At 39.0% G+C, this 23,787-nt stretch overlaps 1 protein-coding gene across 4 annotated transcripts in view; it reads left to right on the top strand.

Annotated features, from left to right (window-relative positions):
- The window catches only part of stac (SH3 and cysteine rich domain), a 45,114-nt gene extending 23,514 nt beyond the window's left edge, over positions 1-21,600 (top strand). For 2 of the 4 annotated variants that reach the window (XM_089005032.1, XM_089005031.1), the window contains 8 exons: positions 2,385-2,466; positions 2,548-2,654; positions 6,633-6,714; positions 8,210-8,280; positions 12,349-12,446; positions 17,497-17,548; positions 17,966-18,103; positions 20,262-21,600. In XM_089005032.1, the coding sequence (XP_088861158.1) occupies positions 2,385-2,466; positions 2,548-2,654; positions 6,633-6,714; positions 8,210-8,280; positions 12,349-12,446; positions 17,497-17,548; positions 17,966-18,103; positions 20,262-20,360 (729 nt within the window). In that variant the 3' untranslated portion in view covers positions 20,361-21,600. The remainder of the gene's footprint in view (positions 1-2,384; positions 2,467-2,547; positions 2,655-6,632; positions 6,715-8,209; positions 8,281-12,348; positions 12,447-17,496; positions 17,549-17,965; positions 18,104-20,261) is intronic. The other 2 variants (XM_089005035.1, XM_089005034.1) reach the window with 2 other exon arrangements.
- The last annotated feature ends 2,187 nt before the right edge of the window (positions 21,601-23,787 follow it).

Here is a 23,787-nt window from a genome sequence, read left to right as displayed (position 1 = left end):
TGAAATCAAACACAGAGCTGTAGCATCCATTGACGAAAAGAGGTTGTCTCACATCTTCTGTCCCACGTATTGTAAATCCGCTTCAATTGCAAGCCGCGACAATTGTTAGATTTGACTCCTGTTCACTTACAGGACGACACTATTTTTTTGTTTCCTAACTAACATCAGAAAAACGTTGTCAAGCATCTAAAATACCCAAAACACGCGGGCTGATATTTTTTGTCAAATGCAAAACACCAATAAAAAGGAGATTAAAGTGTCCCAAAACTACTTCAAAATGTCCCCGGAAATGGCTAGTTTCTGAAAGTCCCGCCCCTTGTTCATGATGTCACGCCAGTACGTCTTGCCATGCTCTGGAATCAAAACAGTGGCTTCAGATTCGGAGAAGATGCTTTCTTGTTACTCATCCAGTTATGAATATGATTCAAATACAGTAAAGTCTCGTTATATCGATATCGGATATATCGATAGTCCCGGTTATATCGATACTATTTCTATGCACGCACGGAGAAAATTAAATGCAAACAGGGTCGGATATATCGATAGTCCCGGTTAATCAATATTTTTTCGGAATATCGAGAGACTTTACTGTAGTTCTGAACAGGAAAGCATAAATGTTTGCAATCGAATTAAAGAAGCCCTTTTGTATCATTTCGAGCCGTCAGGACTCCAATGTAGCGTCCCAGAAAATGCACAAGATGGTGCCCAAGCTCTCTTGGAAATGGGCTGATTTGTCTGCTGGGAATTTGTGTCAACTAAAATTAAATAATAGTCTTGGTGCAACACACAATGATTCACCATCGCGTTATTTATGCGTTTTCCTTCGATTTTCGCCATCAACACGGATCAACACGAAGTTTTCAGACCAAACAAAGTGCATTGTGTGTCATGATCTGATTGGCGACCAATGGGTGGCGCTGTCGGCCCCACCTGCAGCCTCGCAGGTGCTGGTCGTTTTAATCAGTGACACTTAAAAGGACTGCCGGCACGACCATCCGGTGTCGGTTCATTGTTTGTTGCAGGCTTTGTGTACAGTGCATGTGTTTGTTTAATCTTGGCGGACTTTTACTCTTGGTCTTCTTTTGATACTTTGTATGATGATTTTGATGTAAAACATCAAACTCATCTGAAAAAATACAAAGTATCAAAAGAAGACCAAGAGTAAAAGTCAGCCAAGATTAAACAAACACATGCACTGTACACAAAGCATGCAACAAACAATGAACCGACAAACGGATGGTCGTGCCGGCAGTCCTTTTAAGTGTCACTGATTAAAACGACCAGCACCTGCGAGGCTGCAGGCGGGGCTGACGTCGCTACCTGTTGGTCGCCAATCCGAACGTTGCAGTCCGCCACTGATCGGGACGACCAGCACCTGTGCAGGTGCAGGCGGGGCCGACAGCGCCACCCGTTGGTCGCCAATCAGATCATGACATTTTGTGTCGCTTTCTCGGTCAGGGACGTTCCAGACGTGACGTCACGCCAGGTATCGTCATCAACTCGAAAACAAGACTTCCTGAATATTCAGCGCGAGTCTTAAAATGTAAAATATAGCTATATGCCGTGGGATCTTTGGAAAATACGCTCAGAAGAAGTCATTTCAAGTGATTTTACAAATTATGGACACAACTTGTCCAGAGGCATCGGTTGTCCTTTAAGTAGTTTCATAATTACCTATAATTACCAACAATTAGCAACTCTTGGTAACTCCTATTTCCCTCTCATGAACCACTTGTTCACTTTTTAATTAACATGAAATCCGCATAACACACTCAAACGCTCATCTTTATACATACTCCTCCAAACCGCAAACCCTGTCAGCATAATCCTCAAAATAAATAAAAATTAAGGAAGTTGCCGAAAACTCCTGTGGTGGCAGCCATTGCAAACTATCTAGGGTTGGATATCAGGCGGGTAAATAATAGAAGACCTTGGCTCTCCGTTCCGGTGTCCCTATTAAACAACTCCGGCTTTTCCTCCCCTTGCCACTGAAAGGCAGCTGTAGATATGGATGGATGATTTATGACGGTCATGCATGATTTTATAATCATTCCCCTTTTTTAATTCAGATGCAGATGTGATGTGAATTTCCATCAAGGTGATATTTTTATCGCTTCTTTATTGGCTTTCTCACCAACTGAGAGAATTTCTCTCACTCCATTTACACCAAGGTTTTGGTCTATTTACAACACTTGCCTGTTAATGTTATTTTTGGTTCTGTTTGTTGTTGTACTTGGAGTGTCACCACAAATGCTTTTTAAATTTTTCTGCAAATTTTAGTTTTAAAATCTTTCACCCCCAATATCTGATATCATGATCCTGTGGTATTCACATATCTTTTCGTCATTGTCATGTTAACATTGAATTGTTATGTCTTTTTAAAGCCAAAGGGCTTCCGGCGATACTACAGCTCGCCTTTACTGATCCAGGAGCAGTACGGCTGCATCAAAGAAGTCATGCCGATTGGTTAGTGGTCTAACTATTCTTCATACATTGTCAAATCTATTGATATCGCTTTCAGAGTTCTTTTTTTCTTTTCCATGACAGCCTGTGGTAATAAAGTCGACCCCGTTTATGAGGCCCTCAGGTTTGGGACGTCGTTGGCTCAAAAGGCCAAACGGGCCAGTGGCTCTGAATCTCCACAAAGAAACTCGGTAAGGCCATTTGGAATTTATTATTAATCTCTTTAGTTTTACCGTGTCAAGGAGCTCATTTTTGGTTGTTCTTAGATCTTAACATGGATAAAATTGATTACTTTTGTTGTTGTTTTGACTTCAAGATGGCGCTGCGAGAGTGGCTGCCTTTACAACATGTCCTGTATTTTGTTTTTCTACTTCTTCATTTCCTTTCCTCTTACTTTCATCACTTTGCTGCTGTGAAATGTAAATTTCTCCACTGTGAGACTAATAAAGGCTAATCCAATCCAATCCAAAATCAAGTTATGAAATAGAAATGGAGTTCTATATTTCAATTACTGCCCCCCCCCCCCCGAGATGTTGTAGTTCCATGAAATTGGGGGTAAGTCAATCGTGGAATTGTCCACGATTGACTTACCGTGTAAACTGCAGGGTTTCAGTTCCCACTTGGTGAATGTGAGTGTATGACTTTGCCTTCATTTACATCTTGCAAGTCTGTGGCCTCATAAAGTCACACTTGCCAATAGTGACAGGCCGTGCATGGCATTCCTAGGCCTTCAGTAGTGCTATGTCTGAATCACTCCACAGCTTCAAGTGTGGTGTGATTTACTACACGTCCACTGAAGGATGTCGTTGGGCAGGAAATAACTTGTGACTTGAAGAAACTTTAGAAAATTACAATTTTATTTGCTAATTTTGCTAGCTTCAGAGCTGTCATACCTTTCTTAATGATGTCCATCTATTCTTGAAAAGTCCGTCTTTAAAATGGCTTTGATAGTAAATCTGTATCTCAATCCATTTCTTCAGCCATTGTGGGTTAACAAAATCGCAATTAAATCAACACAACAATGTATCTGCTTATAGCTCGCTCCCAATACAGAGTGCTAGCTCTGTCCAGTATGTACTTATCACTAGCGCCTAGTGATACTATATGATTGGTTAGTGACTAGCCAATCATAGTTTGCAACAACTCTGACGTTTCCAGCGCATGCTAGCCTCGGGTTGTCAATTCAAAATCTAAATGGTTAAAGCAACAGTTTCATTGACACTTATTTTATGCTCCAGGGACTGCAGAACTGATTGTGAAGGCGTCCAAGCAGATTTCTGACCCTGGTAACAAATGATGGCTAAAATGTGATTGGTTAAATGCTTAAATACGAAAACACACACCTGGAAGCAGCATAACAAGGCAAAAGCAATGAAAGGAAGCTGAAAGACAATTTAGAATTTTTTAATAGGAATTCATGGACAAAAAAAATAATTCACATTTGTCTGTGATTCAGATATTTTTAGGCCATCAAAAAAGACCTTGCAGGCCCTGACGACCCACCACTGCTTGCCACTCAAATTATAAAGTGTTGTTGCTTCTCCTCCTCACCCACCACAGTGTCGTCGGACGCTATGCATCCAACTGTTGGTCCACCTCAGACACTTTGTTTATTTGGTACCGCTGCCTCTGACATGTTGTAGCTGATGGAGCAAATAGATACCGCATCCGCCGAGCCATAAACACTACCAATAAAGGCATTCTAGTCCTAGCAGTCATGAGGCGAGCTGTTGTGCAAACGCTCATGCTACAACTCTTCAAGATGAATTGGACTGATTATAAACGGCGACCTTTGCATCTGTTTTTATTTATTAATTTATTTATTTTAAGCACAGGGCATAGGCAGTACAGACGCTCCCCTACCTACGAACATTCGAGTTACGAACAGCATTACATATGAATATTTTTGTAGGAACATATGTAGTATTCTTTTCAGTTGTACACGTACATATCTTTATGGAGCATATATTTTATTAAATGTTTATTTTTCAGTACAAACCAATACAGGTGACTTATATCAGCGTTAAATATATTTAGATAAACCTTAAACATACTTATACAAGCCCTAAACATACATTCCATACAAAACGAACAAATCCAATTTACGAACGACCGTTCGGAACGTATCTCGTTCGTAAATTGGGGAGCATCTGTAATCGCTTGGGAAGGATTTGATCTCAGGAAAACTCATCGAGACGGATTTAGTCACATCCCAAATGGCGAACGCTCAATTGTGTGCCCACTTACTCAGATGAGGGGTAACAGATTGCGGGCTTTGGATTAAAGGTTCCTGTTCTCGTCACACAATGCTCGCTTTCATTTCACGAGGCAAAATCATAACTCCTCACAATGAACAAATAATGACCAAATTACCATCCACTAGTTATGTCCACTGGGTTGTTTCAGTGACACACTGCAACAATGCTACATAGCAACACAGAGTCAGCAGTAATAGGAAATCAAACACTAGGAGGAAATTACTGCAAAAACACCACTGTCGTGACTGACGAGTACACTTGTTGCAAATGAAACACTGCTTGGACCAAAATCCTCCGCCGGAGCGCTGTTCTCAATGTTGAGGCTGACAAAGTCTGCCTCTTGGATGCACGCCTTTGTATAATGAATGACATGAAAAAGACGTTCGGGCTGTTTGTGCAGCTGTGTGCGTGCACGTCTGTTATGGAAATAGTATATTTATGCAGGCTTGGAAACATTGTCTGTATATACTCAATGGCCTCAACATGAGTGACGCGTGCACAATCTAATGAAAAACAAAATAAATTAGCACGGCCCTGGAACTGAAATACATCCAAAAGGTGGGAGATGTATTTGCATGTTATACTTTAGCAGAAGTACAGATACATGTGAAGCGTGAGTGAACAACATATTCTGGCAAATGCCAGCGCACTAATTCAATTTAAAATAAAATGAATAAAGCACATACTCTGAAATGTACTAATGTACAAAACTCTGATTTTTTTATTGTTTTTATTTTTATGTATTTTTATTATTTATTATTTTATTTTTTTTTTACTTTTGTTTATTACTTTGTAATAATAATAATAATAATAATAATAATAATAATAATAATAATAATAATAATTTTTATTTCAAGCCCCTTTCAAAGCTCTCACGGACACATTGTATTTGTCAAGGACAAAAAAAAAGTGGGTGTGTCCCCACTTTGCGGATTTTCACATATCGCGGGTGGTTCTGGTCCCGATTAACCCCTATAAACGGGGGACTTGTGTATCCCGCTACTGTGAATTTCGTGGATCCCATTCCATCACATTGTTGACTCCCATTTCACACAATTTTGAATGTGATGGGTTCATTATTATAATTGTTACAAGTGGGTGTGCATACTTGCCCGAGCTCATCTGTTTATTTTCACTTCCCTTCTGGAGAAAGTAAAGAATATTTACTCACATTAACTCACTCACTGCCAGACGTGCAAAAATGTGTCCACTCCAGTGCCAGGGTTTTTGTCATTGTTACTCGAATTCCAGGACCCACAGAATATTGAGTTATAGGACTACGTAAACATTCAATGCATCGAGTTGTAGGACTACGTAAACATTCAATGCATCGAGTTAATTCCTAAATTATATAGGTCTGGAGTTATACGAGTTTGAAATGTGGGCAGCTGGCCAAAATACAATGCAACACAAACATATTGGTTTATAGAGCGCTTTAACAACAGCTGAAGCTGGAACAAAGCACTAACGTGGACAAAAATGGAAATGATGCCCCTTGTGGAAGGGGAAAACATTGCCAGAAGCCATGGCCTGCGCTTTACTGGCACCCAAACAAGAACTAACAAAACCCCCAAAAATTTGTGAATGGCACTCAACGTTATATTTTCAATTGCCGGATCAATTCGTGAATGACAGTGAATGAGTTAATGGTGTTAAAAGTTATAATATAATTTACTTTAGTCTTATCTTTCAAATCGCATAAAAAAGCCAATGAACAAGGGTGTGTAGACTTTTTACACCCGCTGTAAGTACGACAGCAAAAGTTAGTTGAACTTTGAACCCACCACTGACTGCATCTTTTTATGAATATCTCTCAGTATAACAAAGCACCATTGACCGCAACGCAAACAGCCCTGAGAATAAACACATTGTTGAATTGAATTCATACCAATTTTATTTTATTTTTTGCAGACCACTGACTTGGATAATGTTCCGGAGGAAGCGGTGGCTCATGGCAGCAGACAGGCACTGTCAAGAAAACACAGTGATGATGGTGAGTAGCCGACGAGCCATGAAGCAACGGGACCGAAAAAAAAGGCAGTACTCTACAATCCATCAAATGAGGGTTTGCCCCTGTTTTTTGTTTTCCACTAAGCCGGATACATTTTGCGGTTTAAAAACACAAAAAATATTGGAACTTCAGTATTGGTGCCAATGTATTGTTTTCTTTTTGTGGTGTTATTTCAACTACAGTACATAATCATCTAAATTCCAAAGGTCAAAGCACTGACCCGAACAGAGGCATTCATTGGCGCAGGAAGAAAAGGTTGACGTGGAGATCAAATATTTCCGAAATGGAACTACAATAGGATCTTTAGTAGCTAGGGTAGAACGAATTAGAAAAAAAAAATACAATTTTAATTCATTTCTTCCAATTTGCAATTTAATATGCAAACATTTTATTCAAGGTCAGTTTTCCTTTTTTTTCCAGACAAAAACAAGCACAAATTGACCCATGAACATGATCAGATTTATTGTTCCAATCTATAAGATGCACCCACAAGCCTTCATTTTCTACAAAAGATGACTCTGCACCTTATACTCAGGTGCGCGTCTCACAACTACAGACACTCCCAACTTACGAACAAGATACGTGCCGAACAGTCGTTCGTAAGGTGAATTCGTTCATTAGTTGCTTCAGTGCTATGTTTTGTATGGAATGTATATTTAAGGCTTATATACAGTAAGTATGTTTAAAGTTTATATAAGTATGTTAAACCTTGTCTAAGTAACCTGTATTGGTTTGTACTGAAAAATAAACATTTGATAAGATATATGCTCTATAAAGATATGTACATGTACAACTGGCGAGAATACTACATATCTAACTACAAAAATGTGCATATGTACCATTGTTCGTAATTGTAATGTTCATAAGTAGGAGAACGTCTGTACTAGCTTCAGAGCTAGTAGTTGTGACTCCCTTTGCCCTTGTAAAAAAAGGTGTTCCTCAAGGCTCAATATTAAGTCCTCACTTGTTCACTATTTAAATAACCTTAAATACTTTTTTCATTCATGGAAAGTGCGCCTTGTAGCCCGGTGTGCCTTATACCGTATTTTCCGGCTTATAAGGCACATCCAAAAGCCTTGATTTTCTTCAAAAGATGATCCTGCACCTTATACGCAGGTGTGCCTTATTTGTGAAGTAACATTGAGTCGCAACAGGTCTTGTAATTACTGTTAGAAACCACTAACTCAATTTCCCCTGTAGAAGTAGTGCGTAACCCCAGCCTCTACTGTAGCGCCTTATAATGTGGTGTGCCTTATATTTGGAAAGCCTTTATATATTTATATATTGTTTTTCATTCATTGAAGGTGCGCATTATAGTCCGGTGTGACTTATGCAGTATATGGAAAAAAGTTTGAAAATACATCATTCATTGGGGATGCGCATTATACTCAAGTGCACCTTATACACCGGAAAATACCGTAATAATCTTTTTTTTCTTCTTCTTTGATCGAAATCTAATGTGTTTATTTTCACTCAGTTTTCACAGTTCTCCAGAACGGAGCTGAGTACTTCCACCATCAACCAGACAGGACGGCTAACAATTTAGAGGTAAGGAATGTTGGGGGCGGGCGGGTTGTTCCATATACTGGTGTATATAGAAAACGTCTTTCATCTTGTCTCGAATGCCCTCTGCCACTACCGCTTCAGTTACCAGGAAATGGAGGGACAAGCTCTTCTTCCTGTGGTAACAAATCAAATTGGAGCTGACACAAGCATGGCAGGTCTGCGTTGACCGAGACACGTCTTGACCTCACTGGTTGGGGCTTTAGACCTTCTGTTGCATTAAAGTCAACTCTCGTCGGGGCTGCAAAAATATCTTATCGACTCCGGCAGGGTGATGATCACGCTCTCTTCGGAAGCTTAAAAACCAATCCCCTTTTTATCTTTTTTTCTGCCTGATGAAATATGCAGAGGAAGTTTTTGGAGTGCTTTTTTTTTGCTTACTTTTTGAGCTTGGCATGTTTATCTCCGTTGTCAGTGGAAAATAGACCATGCGCGGGCAAACATAATAGTGAATAAATAACCATAAAAGGCAAACACACAAACGTCCGCTGGCTCCTCAAAGAAACTTGAATGCATCACGCTGCGTTCGGCGGGCCTAGCGCAGCTAGCTGCACGCCGTTAACGCGTCCTCAGACAGGTCCATTAGATCCAGCGAAGGCGCAGACAGATGGAGGCGCTGCTGGAAAAAAAGGCAAATCAGCGGTGTGGTTTTAGGCAAATAAGCTAAGAGAAGTGATCATAACATTGACAAAATTGTTTGAAAAAGCAGGAAATGTGTGTTGTTGGCTGTATTTCAGATCATAAAAAGGGACCAACATTGTTGTAACCCGTTATATGAATATTGGATTGGATTTGATTAGCCTTTATTAGTCTCGCAGTGGATACATTTACATTTACAGGAGAAAAGTAATGAAAGTAAGAGGAAAGGAAAGAAAGAAGTAGAAAAACAAAATCCTGGAGCAGCTGTAAAGGCAGCCATTCTTGCGGCGCCATCTTGAAGTCAAAAACAACAAAAATACTAAATAAATAATGTTACACAACACAAAAGACACAGAGAGTCATTCATTCTTACGCACTTTCTGCACCGTCTTTGTTGTATGAAGTAGTTCTAGATGAACGAGCAGAGGATCAAAGTGTCCTTTTCACCAGTGGAGCAAGGTGAAATGTGCACGTCTGCTATAAGCTAAATGTTGAAAGCAAGCACAAACCTATAGAATCCATTGACGAAAAGAAATTGTCTTAAATCAGAATCAGAATCAGAATCATCTTTATTGCCAAGTATGTAGGACACACAAGGAATTTGTTTCCGGTAGAACACGCTGCACTAATTAAATCAAAACGTAAATCCGCTTCAATTCCAAGCCGCGACCGTTCCACATACGCATCAACTATCGGCAAATGTGTGTTGTTGGCAGTATTTCAGGGATTAAAAAGGGCCTGAAATTGATGTAACTCGTTATATGACTATCCTATCTTGAAATTCAGGAAATCTAATTTCCCCAAAAGCTAAACTTCCGTATTCAGTTTAATCAGCCAATTTAAAATCTGATCAAAGTTCGTCAAGAGAAAACTGATGAAAAGTACCGCGAGGTAAATTAAAAAAAAAATCTAAACTAAATATAAAGTCAAAGTCAGCTTTATTGTCAAATATGCTAATATGCATGACATACAGCACAGATGAAATTAATGTCCTCTCGGACCCAGCGAGCAATGCACTTATAACGTGGCTAAAAAAGACATACAATTGACAACAGACAACACTGAATGTAAAGTGAGGTAGTGACGTATGTAAAGTGAGGTAGTGACGTATGTAAAGTCAGGTAGTGTCGTAACATAAAAACATAACAAGCAGTTTTTTGGTACTACTACGACTACAAAGTGAATCTGGACTAGGCTCTCCTCTACTGCTTCAGAACACCTCAGCATCAATCAGAATCAGAATCATCTTTATTGCCAAGTATGTAGAACACACAAGGAATTTGTCTCCGGTAGAACACGCTGCACTAGTATCATCATCAAAAAATTGCAAAGAGGCACTATACAGTTCTATTTGGATTACTGTTTAGAGATTTAATGACGACGGGGGAAGAAGCTGTTTAAATGTCTGCTGGATTTGGTGTGCATGGAACTGTAGCACCTGCCTGACGGGAGTCGCTGGAAAAGGTGGTGGGCAGGGTGCGGAGGGTCCAGTCCACACCCTTGTTTCGATTCTTGCAGTGTGCAAGTCCTCAAGCGTGTCAATGATTTTTTTCCCGCCGTCCTAACTGTCCGTTGATATCGGATTTGGTCCATTTTTGTGGCGGCCTTCAACCAAACCGTAATGGAGGAATGCTGCCAAGTAGCTTTTACTCAGCTCAACTAAATGTGATGCTTTTTTAATTAATTAATTAAGTAATTAATTAATTAATTATTTATTTATTTATTTTTCCGAATCATTTTTCATTCCGTCCCCAGAGGCCACACACACAGTTTGCCTTGTGCTTGCTTCAAACTCATCCATCAGCCACTCCTTGTGGATGACACATGGCTTCATTACGACCTAAGTGCCTCAAGGAAAACAAACTGATGCCATCTTGAAAAAAGACCCCCTTTTTTTTTTTTTGACCGTTCACTGTTTTTTTGTTTGTTTTTGTGTTGGGCGCGAGGAAAAAAAAATCCTTTCAAACAGTGTGAAATGTAGCAAACTGTGAGCGAACTGACAACAGCACACCTGACGTTTTTGTGGACGGGTGCTAATTGGGCCAATGCTACTCTGACAACTTCCTGCGTGTCTCACACCCATCCCGTTTTAACTTCCGAGATCGCGCTTCTCTTGCGTCTGTTGACGGTGGTTTCAAAATAATACTTTCGTAGCCTGTTGGTATATCTCAGCCTTACATAGAGGCGCATGTATGGGAATGTACGGTTTCTTACTTTTTAACTCATTCACTGCCAGATGTGCAAAAATGTTTCCACTCCAGTGCCAGAGTTTTTGTCATTGTCAATTACAATGCAATACATACATGTTGATTTATATAGCGCATTAACAACAGCTGAAGCTGGAACAAAGTGCTAACATAGAAAAAAAGGGAAATGCTGCCCCCTTGTGGAAGGTAAAAAAACATTGCGAGAGGTCTGGCCAGCGCTTTAACGGCACCCAAACAAGAAAAACAAAAGCGAACAAATTCAGGAATGGCGCTCGACGTCATATTTTCAAATTCTGAATAAATTTGTGAATGGCAGTGAATGAGTTAATAGGTTATATTTTTGTAGTTCAAATGTTTCATTTTTTTGAGAGATTGTATAATTATTTATTTTTTAGATATGTGAATTATCTGTCTAGTACATACAAGAATAATAAACCGGGTATTGTATTACGAAGTAAAAGGAACTCCAACAGCTGTTTGACCTTCCAATTTTTCTCCAGACGAACACCAAATAAATACTGTATTTTCCGGTGTATAAGGTGCACCCAAAAGCCTTCATTTTCTTCCAAAGATGACCCTGCGCCTTATACACAGGGGCGCCTTATATGTGAAGCATTATTCAGCCACAACTACAACTGTCAGCAGCGACCGACTCAATTTTTCTTAGTAGACGTAGTGCGTAATCCCAATCTACTGGAGTGCTTTATAATGTGGTTTGCCTTATATTTGGAAAACTTATATATTCAAATATTATATTTTGACTTTTTATTTATTTATTGAAAGTGCAGCTAATATATATATTTTTTTTTTAAATACACCATTCATTGGAGGTGTGCCTTATACTCCAGTGCGCCTAATATGTGGATAAAGTTTGAATAGATGCCATTAATTGGGGGCGCGCCTTATACTCCGGAAAATACGGTACATTTAAATCAAAATCAAAAGACAGATGGATGATCTGAAGTGGGATAGAAAAAAGAAAAATGTAAATATACAAAGTAGTTAATTTTGGTTTGTTTGATCATCATTTGATGTAGTTTCGGTTAATTTAGTTTTTCTGATAAGCAATTTTCGTCTTTATTCCGTTTCTATTAGTAATAAGGTTTTTAGCCATTTGTGTTGTAGTTGTGTTCAGGTGCTGCGTGGAACTCGCCCCTGAAAACCGACTGACACGTCATTGTTGCTGTGTGTGTCTGTGTGTGGCTAGCTGGAAGACACTCAGCTTCACCAAGATGCTCTCCAGCTTAACACCTACGTGGCCTTGTACAGTTTTACTGCCCAGGAGAACCATGACTTGGAGATGAGGCTAGTTTGCACACACGTACACATACAGACGCACACACACACGCACACGCAAACACACACACACGTACACAAACACACACAAACACACACACACCACACAAACACAAACGCACACAACTAAATACTATTACTACTATTTCTGTGACTGATATATGTGAATCCACATAATCCAATAGTATGCATTAAAACACTTGTTTAAATCACACAACGTACCATATTTTCCGGTGTATAAGGCGCACTTTCATTTTCTTGAAAAGATGACCCTGCACCTTATACGCAGGTGCGCCTTATATGTGAAGTAATATTGAGCCACAACAGGTTTCACAACTACTGTCAGCAGCCACTGACTCATTTCCCCCTGTAGAAGAAGTACCGGTAGTGTGTAAACCCAGCCTCGACTGTCGTACCTTATAGTGTGGTGTACCTTATATTTGAGAACCTTTATATATTTACATATTATATTTGGAAAGCGTTTTTTGATACATTGACGGTACGCCTTATACAGTAGTCCGATGCGCCTTATATATGGAAAACATTTGAAAATACACCATTCATTGGGACTGCGATTTATACTCTGGTGTGCCTTATACAGTGATACCTCGGTTTACGAACGTAACATTTATTAAAATTTTACCTTGGCATACGAACTTTTTTCGTACACGGAGCTGCCTCAATGAGTGACGTGTCATTCGCGAATGAGCCCGTTCTTCTAACAACAAAATGGCAGCCGACTGTTTTTCTCCTCTATTTTCCGCTCCCAGTCTTCAGTTAAAGCCACGTGATTGGTCAAGAACGCAGCAGTGAGGGGGGGTGGTTTAAACATTAAAGAGACAGGCAGACAACAGTGAGAGAGATTTTCAACTTTGATTGTTCAAAGGCAGAGTGTAGACTGCAAGGTTAAAATATCCCATCAATCAATCGTGCCACAAATAACCCACACAAGCCATCTGTACACTTGATGCAAAAAGCTATCACCCCGCGCTAAACAGAACACAATTGATGAGGAACTAGATACAATTATCACAGAGAAAGCACCCACAAGGAATCATTCCTCAAGATGGTGAAAGTAGAAGGTTACGTTCCTCATCAAGTGTATAATGCTGATGAAACCAGCCACTCCATTCCATCAAGACATCAACGACCATCACAAAGGCAAATAAAAGGATTTTATTATACAGTTTTATTTATTTAATTATAATACCAGAGCACATTTATTATACATGAAATAAGGTATATTGTGTAGTTTTAAGGCTTAGAAAATTAGAAAGTAGAAAATTATGTTTTATGGGGGCCTGGGAACGGATTATTCTCATTTTAATGGTTTCCTATTGGAAATTAATTTTTGGGATACACACTTTTCGCTTTACGCACTCTGTCTGGGAACCAATTAAGTTCAGAAGCCAAGGTATCACAATACACCAATACTATCATTGACATTGACTACTGAGCGAACTACATTTCCAGCAACACTTATTGGACAAACGATTGATTTAATGTGGTCATTTTCAGCTGACATGTCATAACCAATTGATACGTTGCCTTAACATCCATGGCAGAGGCTCCATCAAATCCCTGAGACCAATTCATAGAACCCAGTTGAAGAACCGCAGCTCTACTTGTTGCATTTACACATACACACACGTGCATGCGTCCATGCAGCATCCATGACAATATTCGCTGTCACTAGCATGTGTAGCAGCTTGCCCAAGACTGCAGATGACATTTACTGTGAGTCATGGTAACCTACATTCTCTGACTCAGATCTGATTCATTACGATGAAGACTTTTATAGTTAATCATTTGAACTCATTTACTGCCATTCCCAAATATATTCGGGAATTAAAAATATGCCTGGAGCGTCATTCCCAATTGTTTAGAATTTGTTTTTTCTTGCGGGGTGGTGGTGGTGGGTGGGGCATCAAGCGTTGGTCAGACCTCTGGCAATGTTTTTCCCTCCCACGAGGGGGTAGCATTTGCCTTTTGTACAGCCTCCCACATTTCAAGCTCCGATAACTCCAGGCCCATATAACTTAGGAATTAACTCTTTTTTTTCTGATGAAAGAAGAGAGTCTAAGGTTTCTTAAGCTAAATTGAAGGTTTATGTAGTCCAAAAACTCAATATTCAAAAGTCAAAGTCAAAGTCAGCTTTATTGTCAAATATGCTAATATGCATGACAGATGAAATTAATGTCCTCTCGGACCCAGCATGCAAGGCACTTATAATGTGGCTAATAAAGACATACAATTGACAACAGACAATACATGTAATTTCTGAATGTAAAGTGAGGTAGTGTCGTATGTAAAATGACGTAATGTAGTAATGCAAAAACAAACAACAAAAAAGGGTTGAAATAAGGTCTTGCAGAAGAAAAAAAACAAGGAAAAAAATAGAGTTCAGGATGATCGTACAGCGTGTAGCGTGTACTCAGAGTTCGGTGAGTGTGGCAGCGGCAAGGGGCAGGGGGGGCAGGGCTGGGAGGGAGTTGAGGCTCCTGACTGCATGGTGGCAGATATTCTGTGAGGCCTGGAATTTGAGTGAAAATGATAAAAACCCTGGCACTGGAGTGGATACATTTTGCACATATCTGGCAGTGAATATTACTGGTAGTCTTACTTGAATACATGATATTGCTGCTTTTTCAACAATTACCCCTTTCCCATTTTTTTGGGCTTTAGTGGCATCTCGGGCCATGACAGGAATTAGAGAATTTGGGTATCACGACCCGCAATTAAGTTTGTTTTAGAATAATAGTCATATGCCCTCTCTTCCCAAATAAAAAGACGGACTTCTAAAACTTTTTTTGGGCAAAACAGCATGAGACCAATCATCAAACTTTACGTATGGGGCATTATCTGAGGTGAATTCCCGATCAATGTCACCGTGCTCTTCCACACGTTTTTGAGCAGGCTCTTAAGACTAAGACAGGAAATACAGCACTCGTCATCACTGGGAGCACTTCATCTCTAAGCATCCATTTGTTCCGGTTCCCACCAAATTACTCATACGGATTTAAAATACACAAGAGTGCACTCTTTCTGACGCACATGTACAAAAGCACACACCCTCGTGTTAATTCCATGTCCCAGTCTGAACCCCGTGGTCCGCTAAATGGGTTCTATCACCATCATTTTAATCAGCATGTCCAACAAAAATTAATGGAGAAAAAAAATCAGCTTCAAATAATCATGGATTTTACTTTGAAGTGAGAAAATCTGTTCCAATTCTCATTGATTGTGTGATTGCTTCGACAACGAAGTGATTGTAATGATGATGAGAACCGCCAAGTTCAACTGTCAAAACTTTCCATCGGGTACTTTTTTGAACATGCTCACGTGGTTCACTTCATTGTATGAATTTGGAAACTTTTTTTTTTAACCACATTCAACCTTTTTTTTTCTTCTTCTCAGCAACTGTGAGTATTACCAGGATAACGACATTGTCCAACATTCAAAAGAGGTGGAAATCGGGGATATTATGTAAAAAACCCACATTTTCCAAAGTAGCGCTGCTCCTTCTTTTTTTTAGCATCAAACTTAGCCAACAATGACTGTGAACAGATGCTTGTAATTACTACGGCGCATACAGACATGCTGTACAGTGATTCATGATTTTCCTGGAAAAGAAGAATTTCTCGCAGTAAAACAGATTGGTGCGAATGACATGAAGAGGATAAACACCTTCTTGTCTGGCTGCGCTAGCTACTTCCATCGCAAGCACTGTAATCTGGTTGTTACATTCGCCCTTCTATAGATATTTTAATGTACTACTTATGTTTTGAAAATGACATTTAACAAGGTGCGGCTACCGTGAAAATAATAAGGACTAGAAAATGGGTGGAATAGCCCTTCAATAAGCTGAATTTGTTTTTAAAACTTGAGAGAATGTTGCCCTTTGAATTAAAAAAAACAAAAACTCAAGTCTAGCGATAATGCTATTTCAAAGCAGCTAGCAATACAGGATTACTTTTTGTTACATACCCATAATTAAATATCTGGCTGGCGGCCTAGCTATCTAGCTGGCTAGCTATTAGCTATCTATTGGCTTGCTAGCTAGCTTTCTATCTATTTGTGTTACGATTCTATCTTACTTCCAGGTTGAGTGAACGCTGGTGCGTGTGGCTGCCGCTGCTCACCCACAGAAAACTTATCCTGTGACTGTAAAGTGACCTTGAGAGTTTTGAAAAGCGCTTAAAAATGAAATGTGTTATTATTATTATTATTATTATTATTATTATTATTATTATTATTATTATTATACATTACATCCTGTTTTTTGTCACTTAATACACCTAGTGAATAATACATAAATATTGAATAAAAGGAAGGGAAAATATTAAAATGTATCTAGTTTTATATTCAGCGAATGTACTCCTTCAAAAGTCAATTGAAGCGGACATGCTAGTTCAAGGTTGTGTTAGCTCGGAAACATTTGTTTTATTTAGAAAAGGCTGTTTCATTTCAGCCAACTGACGCAACACAATACGATCGTGTGCTAGCAATGAGCATGGTAGCACACGATCGTATTGTGTTAAAATAGAGTTCATAACGCACCCAAATTCACTTTATTAAATGACAACTGCCAGTTTAAATTCATCCAACAGTGGGAAAAAAACTTGGAAAGGAAATACAGTGATCCCTCCCTACTTCACGGTTTCAGTGTATCACTGATTTTTTTTCTCGAAAAAAAAAATCTGAATGACTCAGAGATTTTGTACATAGCTGTAGCCTTATTGGTTCCCAGCGCTGACGTTTAATCAGTTTAATCAAGTGCTTGCCTTGATCAGTGATTGCCATTTAGTGTGTGTATTTGTGTGTGTGTTTGTGTGTGTTAATGTGTGGCTGGGGGAAGTGTTCACACTCACGTAAGAGAGAGAGAAAAGCATCAAAGTTATTACATTCTATTTATTTCTCAAAGACAAAAAAAAAGTGGGTGCGTCCCCACTCACAGATTTTCACTCATTTAGGTGGTTCTGGTCCCCATTAGCCCCGATAAACGGGAATTACTAGACCCTTTTTTTTACTTACTTTTTTCCCTCGCCTATTATTGCAGGGCAGGAGACCGGATATTGCTCATTGATGATTCCAACGATGATTGGTGGAAGGTAAGCGTTAAATTACCTTTACGCACCATGACTTTCTGAGCCTCTTATGAAGAATGAATTGTTTTTCCCGTGGCAATGATAAAACGTGTGTGTGTGTTTTCATCAATCACAGCTAAATGAACCCTAATGAACTGATTGATGAGCTGATCAGCAAATAATAACAAAAAAAGTCAGCTAGGCAAGATTGTAAAAAGTGGAGAGAGAGAGACAAATAAGACATCTCAGCAAAAGCGGCATTCTGCTAGCAGACCAAGAGCTAACTCCTTGTGCATTGAACACCGCTGTTTCTCATCAGGCTGTGGATAAACACACACATCTGGACTGTTTTGAATATTTCACAAGTGAAACCAATAACGCTGAAGCTGACATAAGCGATTCGCTCATGTATCAACGATCATCTGTTTGATATTTTCCAAGGGGGTGATTGAGGACAGGATCGGTTTCTTCCCGGCATCCTTTGCACATCCATTGCAGACGGGTGACCAGGTTTTTAGGTGCAACCGGACGTTCATCGGCTGCAGGGAACAGGGCCAGATTGCGCTAAAGGAAGGACAGGTATGATTTGATCTTTTTTAGTTTTTTAAACTGACAATCGTGTTGAAATATTCAATTTAAATTCATGTTAGACATTAGCCTTTTCAAGCGAGCGCAAGAGAAATCGATCAGGAAAAAAAACATACAAAAAGTGCAAATCCCAGAGTGAATGGGGCAATCAGGGCCGGTCATAAATCATAATACGATAAGACAAAAGAAGAAAGTAGATTAGCTTTAGGGAATAATCCTCTGCTCCCCTCAACCTTAGAGCAGGAACCTATCAAAGCAGAGGTCTGGTAGGGATATATAAATATATATAGCTTCCATAGCTTCCAGCAAAATTTGAGTTCGCTGACGAAGCTTTTCGGATGAGGAGCGAAACACCTGACACATTCAAAGAAGTACAGATAACGGCTGAAGAAACCTTTTCATCGATGGACCACTCCTGTACGACTGAGAGCTTACACAGACGTCTCCATTGCTTGGTGTAGGCGTAAAAACCAGGATTGGCCATTGAGTGTTCAGAAACGTCCTGGTTTAATGAAGCAAGTTCACATTATACTTGTCATTTACCATCATCCAACGGATATTTGATATGTTGTGCCTCCTAAACTATTTTCAAAGAACTCTCAGGAGGCTTCGTATGTCACTTGCCCTTCATCCAGTTTTTTTAGTCTCCCTGCATATGATTTGTCTGTTAAATATGCATGTTCTAATGAGACGACCCCTTTTTCCCATAATACTCATGGCGGTACTCGAGAGGAGATGACAAGGAAACAAACTCCCAGTGAACATAAAGCGAACAACCATGAGAGCAGCATGTCCCCCCCCCCCCCCCCACCTCCCAAAAAAAAAAAACACACACACAGAGCAGCGAACATGATGTGATCGTTTAAGGAGAACACAGGTCACACAAAATGATCCGGAACATTCTTTGTGTGTTGGTAACAGCACTTGAGAGCTGCTTTAATTTGAAATGGAAATTGACTCACCGCGAGGAAGAGGAACTACTCAAAATGTAGTAATGTATTTGAATCACTGCTAGGGAGCACACTGTACATTTGAAGAATCTGCAACTCTGGATGAGATGCATTTAATTTTTTTGTATTTGAATTATTTTCCCCTTGAAGGGAAAAGCCGAAAGCAAAAGAAGAAGAAGATGGCTTTGAAATTAGTGATGTGAGGAGTGTTGCGAAGAGGCGGATTAAGTCTAGGAAGACCTCACGTGAATTCCCGCGTCACGGTTGCATGAGTGACCATGCATGTATGCATGCAAAATAAAAAAATAAACAAACAAAGAAATGAATAAATAAATAAATAAATAAATGGGCAAATCAATTAATTACTTAATTAATTACCGAATAAATGAACAAATAAATAAATGGGTGGGTGGATGCATATATAAATAAATAAATAAAGAAACGAATAAACAAATGGCAAATAGATAGATAGATAGATGGATAGATAGATAGATAGATAGATAGATAGACAGACAGACAGACAGACAGACAGACAGACAGACAGACAGATAGATAGATAGATAGATAGATAGATAGATAGATAGATAGATAGATAGATAGATAGATAAATACATACATAAATCAATGGATAAATAAATAAATACATAAATCAACGGATAAAAAAATCAATAAATAAATAAATAAATGAACGACACAATACTATACATTACATATGGATTTATATAGCAAAATTATTTAATAATAAATAAATACATAAACAACTAAATAAAAGGATGGATGGATAGCTAGCTAGACGGACAGACAGATAGATATGTTTGTACAATATGTGAAATAAATTAAACCCTTTCTTCTGGACTCTGCAGCAGAACGATACACAGGTTGTAACTTTCATTGTTTTATTATAAAATGAACAGGTGTGCATTTCAGTCAAAAATACTAAGTCATAAAATAAAACCGAATACTGTACAATGGATACATTACATAAAGTATTTAGACATTTCGAGATCCCTGCCCTGTTTAACAAGTCAGAAAAGGGCAGAGAGCGTCCTCTGCTGGACAAAGTACGTAATGACATCATCACTGAAACTTTCGAAACATTACATGAATGAACAATTTCACCGTGTGCACTTAATGTACATATTCCAATTGGGCTTTTTTCAGTTAATGAGTATCATTCATGACTTTCCCTCTCCCACCAGATTTGCGTGAGCAGTGAGGACGAAGGCAACGGTTTCATCAGGGTGGCGAATGGCAAGAAGCGAGGCTTCGTGCCCTGTGACGTCCTCGACATCATCTGAGGATGATTTGGGGAAAGCGAAGGCGACGTCCACTGGATTTAGAGGCCGGATAAGGTTGAAGCTACAATACTGCTTATGAGGTGGGAGATGCTGATGTTGTTCTCATCACGAAGGTGGACTGGACGGCAAGCAGGACAGACACACATGCATGACAATACAAATACTGCTTTGTTTATTGAGCTGCTATCACTGGATTTTATCTTTTAATTTGTAGTTCTGACAAAGCGACAAGACGGCTCTTTTCAGTTTGAGTTTCATTGAGTGGAATATTCTTTAAAATGTGTTTTAGTTCGGTTACTTGAAGGACGATTATCCCACACTGAGAATAGAAATCAAATTCTTTGAGAATAAAGTTGTAATGTTAGAGAAATTTGGGCATTGTTTGGGGGGGAAGTTATATTTTTTTAAGATCATATCCAACTTTTTTATGATTTGTTTTTTGATGTCTAAAAAAATCTTAATTTTTCATTAATTTTGGCACAATTGTTTATTTTTTTTACATCAAATGTGATGATAAAATTTGATGTAAACACTTCAAGTTTGTAACGGATTCTTTTATTACAGACAGTGGTGTTACAGGTTGTCTGTAATAAAAGAATCAGTTTCAAATTAGAAAAACCAGGAGACAGTATGAACTTAACAGAACTAAACACACTTAGTTGTTGATTAACAAACTGTCTGTCTATTTGTTTTACTGTCTGTCAAAATCAATGATAACAAAAGAGGACTTTACATTCATATTCACAGCCTTTTCAACCTTTGTCCATCCATCCATTTTCCGCACCGCTTATTCCTCATTAGGGTCGCGGGGGTTGCTGGAGCATATCCCAGCTGTCTTCACCTTGAATTGGTTGCCAGCCAATCGCAGGGCACACAAAGACGTACAACAATCACTCTCACACTCATACCTAGGGACGATTTGGAGTGTTCAATCTGCCTACCATGCTTGTGCACCTCTCAAACTCTTATATGTATATACAGTATAGGCTGAATGTGTATTGTACATAGTGTATTAAAAGATTAAAATAACTTCTTATTACTCCAAAAGTGGTGATTGCCATTTTATTATTTTTGTTGCCTTTTTTTATCTGTCTTCAAATTTAATATTTGAAGACAGATAATTCAGTATATGAGTTATTAGTAGGCTTGTTTTAATCCTAAAAAGAACTGCAATGTTTGATAAGCAATCTTCACATTCTGATGTTGCATCATCGTTGATATTAAAGGACAGCCGACGCCTACGGAAAAGTTGTGTCCATAATTTCTAAAATCACTTCAAATGACTTCTACTGAGCGTATTTTACAAAGATTCCAAGGCATATAGCTATATATTTATGTTTTAAGACTCGCGCTGAATATTCAGGAAGTCTTGTTTTTGAGTTGGTGATGATTCCTGACGTGATGTCACGTCAGGAACACCCCTGACCGAGAAAGCGACACACAATGCATTTTGGGTACTTTGTTTGGTCTGAAAACTTGGTGTTGATCCGTGTTCATTGTGAAATTAGAAGGAAAACACATAAATAACGCAATGGTGAATCGTTGTGTGTTGCACCAAGACTGCTATTTGATACTAGTTGACACATTTCCAGCAGACAAATCAGCCCATTTCCAACGGAGCTTGGGCGCCATCTTGTGCATTTTCTGGGAGCTACATTGGAGTCCAGACGCCTCAAAATGACACGGAAGGACTTCTTTAATCGATTGCAAACATTTATGCTTTCCTCTTCAGAACTATTTGAATCATATTCATAACTGGGTGAGTTAAAAGAAAGCATCTTCTGCGAATCTGAAGCCATTGTTTTGATTCTAGGGCAAGGCAAGATGTCCTGGCGTGACACCACCAACAACGAACGGGGCGGTACCTTCTGAAACTTGCAATTTCCGGGGTCATTTTGCATTTGACTAAAAATATCAGCCTGCGTGTTTTGGATATGTTAGATGCTATAAAACGTTTTTCTGATGTCAGTTAGGAAACAAAAAAATGTTGTCGGTTGTCCTTTAAGTAACCACTGTCCCTCAAAGGGTTAACAAAACTCCTGAATGACTCATTTAATTTGACTTTCGTGCATTAATTTTTTTTATAGTGATGGAGGCTTGGGTCTACTTTGCCTAAATTGTGTGCGGGTGTGCGTCAGCAAGACCTTCCCACCTGTTTCGTATATGTGACAGAAGATAAGATTGTCTCACAGTTGAAGCGGCATTCATCGGTTGCTGCGTGTTTGCACAGGGAAATGTCGCACAGGAGGACAGCGGTAGCAGTGCCCATAAATTAATTGGGCAGATTTATTACCTTTTGTCAATGTGGTTCTGTTTTGTCAATTTGCATTTATTAATATGTCACATTCAAGCCACCGTTTTTGTGTTTTGTGTTATGTTTTTTCAACTGGGTCAGGCGAAACATAAAAAAAATAACTTGATTATATTCACTATATATAGATATATATTCACAATATCTTCTACAAATATAATTCAAGCAGTCAAACTTCTTTCCCCAAAGTGACCCGAATGAGGATAAGCACTGTCGAAAAAAAAGCAGTTTAATGTGATGAAACCGGCCACTCCATTGCATCAAGCCATCAACAACCCTCACAAAGGTAAATAAAACGACTTTATTATATAGTACAGTTTATTTCGTTAATTCTAATACCATATCACAATTATTATACGTAAAATAAAGTCTATTTTGTGTGGTTTTAAGGCTTAGAAAATTAGAAAGTAGAAAATTATGTTTTATGGGGACCTGGGAACATATTATTTTCATTTTAATGTTTTCCTATGGGAAATTAATTTTTGGGATACACACTTTTCGTCTTACACACTCTGTCTGGGAACCAATTAAGTTCGTAAACCAAGGTATCACTGCAGTTTTATTTTGGGATTGGATTGGATTATCCTTTATTAGTCTCGCAGTGAAGAAATTTACATTTTACAGCAACAAATTAATGATAGAAAGAGGAAAGGAAGAAGTAGGAAAACAAAATACAGGAGCTGCTGTAAAGGCAGCCACTCTTGCGGCGCCATCTTGAAGTCAAAACAACAACAAAAAAAATCACAAATAATGTGACACAACATAACATTCATTCTTAAGCACTTTCTGCACCCTCTTTGTTGTATGAAGCAGTTCTAGATGAAATAGGAGAGGACCAATACCTCATTTTCACCAGTGGATCATGGACATAATGGTGAAATATGCATGTCTGCTACACGCTAACTTTTGAAAACAAACACAAAGCTGTAGCATCCAGAAAGAGAAAGAAAGAAAAGAGACTGTCTCACATCTCCTGTCGCACGTAAATCCGCTTCAATACCAAGCCACGGCAGTCCCGGCGCTCTGCCATGCATCCATCCAGCCGCAGACTGTCCAACAGCACCGACATTTGCTCTGAACAAAACAGAGTTGTGAAAAACAATGGCCCCAGAGCTG

This window comes from Hippocampus bargibanti, linkage group LG09 (assembly GCF_051943395.1).
Source record: "Hippocampus bargibanti isolate YZ-2025 linkage group LG09, ASM5194339v1, whole genome shotgun sequence".
Lineage (NCBI taxonomy): Eukaryota > Metazoa > Chordata > Actinopteri > Syngnathiformes > Syngnathidae > Hippocampus > Hippocampus bargibanti.
This window is presented reverse-complemented; position numbering and strand designations above follow the sequence as displayed.